General features: G+C 41.8%; 1 protein-coding gene across 1 annotated transcript in view; it reads right to left on the reverse strand.

The window, feature by feature from the left end:
- Positions 1 to 3,971: 3,971 nt before the first annotated feature.
- Positions 3,972 to 7,056, reverse strand: part of LOC102371773 (serine/threonine-protein kinase 3) — a 244,257-nt gene continuing 241,172 nt past the window's right edge. The window contains exon 11 of the mRNA XM_025192051.1: positions 3,972 to 4,066. Within this exon, the coding sequence (XP_025047836.1) occupies positions 4,010 to 4,066 (57 nt within the window). The 3' untranslated portion in view covers positions 3,972 to 4,009. The remainder of the gene's footprint in view (positions 4,067 to 7,056) is intronic.

The following is a 7,056-nucleotide window of genomic DNA, read 5'->3' on the forward strand; positions in this document are numbered from 1 at the left end:
TATAGTAGACTTATTAAAATTATTATTTCTTCAATATTTCCATTATTCACACAGTACCGTTCAGTCTAGCAGGCTGAACTCATACCTGTATAGCACAGGAGTAGAATCCCTGAAACTGATGGTTGGCTATGCCATCTTATTTCATTCCCTTTTGTGCTTGTGCATTGCAATACTATTTCTAACACTGTGATCGCATACAATTTTTTCCCCAGAGGAATACTGTCTCTTGAACTGCACAAAACAAGGTGATCATTTAATGATCAGCTATTTTATCTTTTGCTTTTTTCTTTGTTCAGAATGTGGCTGTGTTACATGTTCAAATAATCTGAGAGATTTTTCCTGGGTTTGCTTTCTTGGTAGAAAAACTTACCAAGAGACACCTGATCAGACACTAAAATGCTGAACCACTGAGGAGCAGAGTGCTTGCAGTGTTATGCATCCAGAGGCCCTCTAAACACACACCTCAGCATGTCCTGCAGATTTCCTCAGTCTGCCTAGAGACAGGATGGCACAATGTGGAGATTGTGAAATGTTGGGGATGGACAAAGCACCATATGATACTACAGGATTGTGCTGTGGCTCCCCCCACAAAAGAATGTGTCCAGATATTCACTATCCCATGACAAACTCTCCCAGGACTAATTTAACCCTGGTTGTTCCTAGGTTATTTTCTCCCAAAGTGCCCATGTTTTGCTCTGGGAGAAAAATCTTGAACATCTGTACACTCATAGTTTCTCCTGAGAGGGCAGCTACTCTCCCATGAGAAACTGAATCTCTGCATATGTCCTGTGATTCTTTGTCTGATTACTGAACTGTCTGCAAACTCTGTTCTGAAGTAAGAACTATTAATTTCTTCAAAATCTTTTCTATAGCGCTTATCACTACAACATCTGCCCACTTCACAATGAAGTAAGGAGGTGCCATTAATATTTCCATTTTTACAAAGGGGGATGGCTAAACCACAGAGTTCAAAAGACCATCAAAAAGTTAACTAATATTGGGAACCCATTTTAAGACTCTTTAGATCCACCTTTTTTAAGGATGAAGTATTATATAGCACATTATGTGTTCAGGACATAGTTCACATGGACTTTAGTAGTCACTGTGAATGCTCAGACCTTCCACAAGTCTGGTTCATCAGCCTCAATTAGAGCACCCAGAAACCTTAGAGTTTTTTAAAAAGCAAACTGAAATGCCATCATGTGGCATCATACTAGTACTAACATGAATCATAAATAAAGTTAGAACTTATATATGCACTGAACAGATCTTTGCCACTTCAGCACATACAATAATGGGTAAAAATGGTTGCTGGTCATCCTCTCTATAGGCCAGCACTAGAATGGATGAGATATATGAGCTGCTCATGGGTTTCATACATACTTCTTAACAGCAGATGGAAAGATTAGGAAATCTAGGGGGTTGTAAGTATATCCCCAGAAGGGATGCACTTGAGGATGCTGCCTGCCCATTCAACCCAAACCAGAAAATTCAACAGTGAAACTGGTCTGGGTGTTGCCCCCTGTATTCTCTCTTGACATCAATCTCTAGTGTACTTAACAGCAGCTGCTGAGAGCATCCCAGAACTACTTACTGAAGCATTTCAGGGATTTTTGTGTGCGAGTAGAAGCAGGTAGGCAAGGTGTGCTTCAAAGCAACCCTCCTTAAACACATGAAGGACATGGTTTAACACATCCTTATTTTTCATTTCAGACTCTGAAGGGGAGCATGCACTTCAGTGAGCAAAGATATTTTTGCCATACACTCCCACACTTGACACATTCGATCCCAACTCCTCCAATCTATTTCTTCCCTATACTGCTCCCTTCCCATTAATAACCCCCTCTTCCAGACACTTGTTCTGATCTCTTTGACTAACCATTTTCAGTCTCAATACACCCAAATTTTCATTCATCTGACATTTTCCTGTCACACTAACTCCCAGTTTCTGTCTCTTTGTCCAACAATGCCCTGCATATCTGGTTCCCAGTCACAGTTTCTATCCCTACTCAACCAACAGTCCAGATCTCACTTAGCTCCTTTACCTAATCTAATCTCTTTTCTCCTCTTGCTCCCTCTGCATCCAAGTTGGATATCTTCCTCCTCTTTGGTATTGGGGCAGTGAAAGTACAGGAGAGGATCCTCGCTTTCAATTTTTGTGGCTGACCCTACAGACAGAAGCAGTTGGGTGAAACAATTACAGAGAAAGTCCAGCTTCAACCTGAACCTCTGAGTTAAAATATGCTCACTCTGAGGATGACGACTATGCAATCTAGTTGTCACCAGAAGCTGCGAGTCTGGAGCAGGTTCAATGCAAATAAGATTTTAGTTACTACTCTAAAATCTTTATTAAGCAAACTGAGGTTTTTAAAAAGCTCATAACTTGGCAAAAATTGCATAGATGTTAACTGGAACAGCAAATGGCATATTCTTGACATACAAAAGCCAAGGCCCCTTCTTTACTTCAAGTCCCTACTCCATGTCAGGTGGACACTTAAGCTTTTCAAAGAAAAAATCCTGAGAATTGCTAAGCAGAGGCAAAACAACATATTTTTTCTGATCTCATTCTCAGAAATAGTTGAAAAACTTTGTCTAAATCTTTCCACAAAAGATTCAGACACCTTGCATGGGAAATTTCGGCCCAAACAATTTTTAAAAAAGTTAAGCAACTGAATAGTCTTAGAGTGGGATGTGTAGGACCTAAATAACAAATGGTGCTCTTCTTGATATCTAGAGAGAAGAAAACGTGTATAGAAAAGATCATTGTCAGTTGATGAGATGTTGATCATGACCTTTTGTGTTGTTGCTTACTATCTGCGATTAAAATAATTTCATTAGTTATTACTTACGGAAATTAATCCCTTAAATCTTAAAAAAACGCATGTTTAAAATGTCCATATAAAATTAGCATCCATCACATGGTAGGTGGTCAGGAATCAAATTGATATTTATAAGCCCACCATTCCCCACTGTCCTGAATCTTTTTAGGTTAAATGGTGTCAGATAGTGAAAAGTATTTTGGTGCTTATGTAATATATTTACTGCACCTGAAGTAAGGAAAGGTCATACATATTTTAATTAATACTAAGACTAGTATTTTATTAGCTTCCCTTTCAACAGTGATAAGCGAGGCAAGTTTGGAAGCATTATTTCTGTCAAATAATTACAGACCATTAATTGTACGTAATTACCAGACTAGCATGCAGTGGTTTGTAAAAAAACAAAACAAACAAAAAAACCAACCAAAAAAAACCAAAAGAGCCCCCTAGAAACACACCTGCAGCCTTCAAGAGTCTTCAAAACTGCAAGGGTATGTGGCTTTAATACAGAATGTCAAATGGAAAAAAAAAATTCAAACAAATGGAAATCTGTGTCTGTATGCAAGGTTTGAGAATCCTATCAGATGTGCTATAATTATAGAAGTTTTAAATCAGTTGATTTGATTATTAGTAAACCACCTGGACTGGATTAGTAGAGGAGGAATTTTTTCCAATGTAATTCCTAATCAGTATTCTTTATACCAAAAGGTGAAAGTAAATAAAAGTTTAGGTGGAAAAGATATAGTTTGATCTGTGTGTAATTTGGATAATTTTTTTTGGCGTGCTTAGTTTAGATAAATTAACTTTAATCCCTCAGGTGACTTTGACCTGGATATATTTTAAGCAAGACCTAGTAAGAAAATGTATCATGCTAAAGTACTTTGGTATATACAGTAATTGAACTTATTCATTTTAAACAGACCATCTGAAGAAAACTAGTTGGATGAAGTGCAGCCCTGACTGAAAGTAACCTTACTGCAAGAAAATGAACTGAAATGTAAAATATATATTCAACCTCTTTTACTAAGCAAGTGTTAGACTGTGGCTTTATCTAACATGATATTTCAGCATGGCAAGGAAAAAGGAAGGCATACCTCTTGTTTCTCATGTCTCCTGCATACCAGCAGCAAATTTGCCCAGATTATGGCTTAATTTGTGAGGAAAGGTGCAGAGGTAAATGCCTGCAACTTCTATGGATAAGCGCAGCCCTGATTCCATCCATCACCCATACACCACAGACTGCAGAGCTGAATGAATGGAAAGGAAGGAACATGCTGTACCATATATAAATAGCAGCAATGGATTACCTCCTCCCTCCCTATTCAGTGTAAAAGGATTACAATTGGAAGAATCATGTCTAGAAGCATCCTGAGGGACAGTGTTTTCCAAGGTTTCTGAGGCACTGTACCTTACCATACCACAGCTTGTTCTGGGCTGAGCCTAATGACACAACCAAATGACAACCAAGCTCCAAATATTTATCCCTGATAGTTTTTTCTATATACCCTCTGCCTCTCTTCACCTACTTACCTAAATTGTGCACGTGTTCTTTCATGTTTGACATATCCAATGCATTTGTATTAAGAAAAGAAACTTCAAACACATACATATGGAAGACTGCATAATGAATTATTGCTGGAAATAGAGGAAATCATGTACTGCAAAATAAATCCCTCATGTATTATGGATATGCAAAGTAGTCAAAAAATTCTTGAACCCATATGAGATTATTCCTATCTGGGCCACATGGGATGCTGCTCAGGCCAACTATTTTGGTATGAGAACCTTATGACCAGGATGGAAATGGTTTCTATCTTCTAAGGGACAGTGGTAGTAGCACATCTTTGGAAATAGGACATTCCTGAGGGGTCAAGGAATGCTTGAGGAGAAATAAGAGATTATGAGAGAAAAGTACATGGAAGGAGATGGAAGCCAGAAACAGCAAGCGAGGTGGAAGATCGCTTGAGTGAGGGATAGGAGGATGAATGTGGCAGAGGTTCTGTTCTTTTCTATTCAGATCCTTTTATTACTCTCGATACTTGAGAGTTTATCATTAGTGAAAGTGACATAACTAATAACTGCCAAAAATGTTTTTTTTCTTTCTTCCATCCTCACACTGAAGTGAAAATTCTGCAAGCAATGTGGAAGTGGTTTTATTTTTCTTTAAATACAGTATATTTCATAGATTTCACAGACATTAGGGCTAGAAGGGACCTCGGAAGGTCATCAAGTCCAACCCCCCACCCGAAGGACTGGAAGTCAGCTGGGGTCATAGGATCCCAGCAAGATAAGCATCCAATTTTCTCTCGAAGGTGTTCAATGTAGGTGCTTGAACCACCTCTGATGGCAAGCTATTCCAGACCCTGGGGGCTCAGACAGTGAAGAAATTCTTCCTTATGTCTAGCCTGAAACAGTCTTGCAGTAGTTTATAACTGTTCGACTTCACCATCCCTTGAGGTGCTCTGGTGAACAAACTCTTCCCCAGATAATGGGGAACACCCCTGATAAACTTATAGGTGGCCATCAGATCACCCCTGAGCCTGAGCTTTTCCAGGCTAAAGAGCCCCATAGCTCTCAGCCTGTCATCGTAAGGTTTGTTTTCCTGACCTCTGATCATGCGCGTGGCTCTCCTCTGCACTCTCTCAAGCTTCTCCACATCCTTTTTGAATTGTGGGGCCCAAAACTGGATGCACTACTCCAGCTGTGGCCTCACCAAGGCCAAGTACAAGGGGAGAATGACATCCTGGGATTTGCTTGAGAAGCATCTATGGATGCAAGCCAGCGTTTTGCTTACTAGCCGCAGCATCACATTGCAGGCTCATGTTCATCTTGTGGTCAATGATGACCCCCAAGTCTCTTTCTTCCCTAGTGCTAGCCAGCGTACCACTGCCGAGCCGATAAGGATGCTGCAGGTTTTTCCTTCCAAGGTGGAGAACCTTGCATTTTTCAGTGTTAAGCACCATCAGGTTCTCATCCACCCATTTGCTGAGCCTGTCTAGGTCAGCCTGGATCGCCCTCCTGTCTTCAGGTGTGGATTCTTTGCCCCAAAGTTTGGTGTCATCGGTGAACGTGGCCAGTTTGCTTCTGACTCCAACGCCCACATCATTAACGAAGACGTTGAACAATATGGGTCCAAGGACAGAGCCTTGGGAGATCCCACTGTCACAGAGCACGGAGCCAAATTTCCCAGCCAGTGGATCGTGGTGGGCCCAAGGCCACAACTGGCCAGTTTTGCCAAGAGGTGATCATGGGATACCAGATCAAAGGCTTTTTTTGAAGTCAAGATGTATGACTCAATCTCTTCTCCCTTGTCCAGGTGATAGGTCACCTGGTCATAAAAGGAAATGAGATTGGTCAAGCAAGACCTACCCGCAACAAACCCATGCTGGCTATCCTCAGGATGTTGGTGTCGGCCAGTCCATTAAGGATGACCTCTTTAATAAACTTTTCTAAGACCTTCCCCAGGATAGAGGTCAAGCTGATGGGCCTGTAGTTTGCTGGATCCACTTTCCTCCCTTTCTTGAAGATTGGCACCACATTGGCCTTCTTCCAGTCTTCAGGCACTTCACCAGAGCGGCAGGAGTTCTCAAAGATCCATGCCAGGGGCTGGGCTATGATGCTCATCAGCTGCTTGAGTACCCTGGGGTGTAGATTGTCAGGGCCAGCTGACTTGAAGGTATCCAGCCTCTCAAGGTGTTCCTTTATGAGGTCCGCATTGATGGAAGGCAAGGGATCTCCCTCACCTGGACCTCCCTGTCCCGTAGCGGGCATGGGCGTCTCATGGGACTGATGAAAGACCAATGCAAAGTACCCATTTAATAGGTTGGCTTTTTCCTGGGCGTCAGTTGTCCTATCTGGTTTAGCAGGGGTCCAATGTTGCCCTTGCTTTTCCTCCGGCTCCTCACATATCTGAAAAAGGACTTTTTATTGTCCTTGATACTTGTAGCCAGTTGGGGTTCAGTTGCAGCCTTGGCTTTCCTGGTTTGGTCTCTGCAGATCTGAACCAGTGCAGAATATTCCTCCTTGGAGGTGGATCCCATCCTCCATTCTTTGTAGGCCTTTCTTTTTAGACACAGGAGGTATGCTAGTTCCCTGCAGAGCCAAGGGGGCTGCTGTGCCCTTTTGCTGCCTTTCCTCTGAGATGGGATAGACTTTGCTTGTGCACCGAGGATTGCTCCCTTGAGGAGCAGCCACTCATCCTCATCCTTGGGCCCCCTTTTGCCCAAGAGACGCTTCC

This window comes from Alligator sinensis, unplaced genomic scaffold, assembly GCF_000455745.1.
Source record: "Alligator sinensis unplaced genomic scaffold, ASM45574v1 scaffold497_1, whole genome shotgun sequence".
NCBI classification, from domain to species: domain Eukaryota; kingdom Metazoa; phylum Chordata; order Crocodylia; family Alligatoridae; genus Alligator; species Alligator sinensis.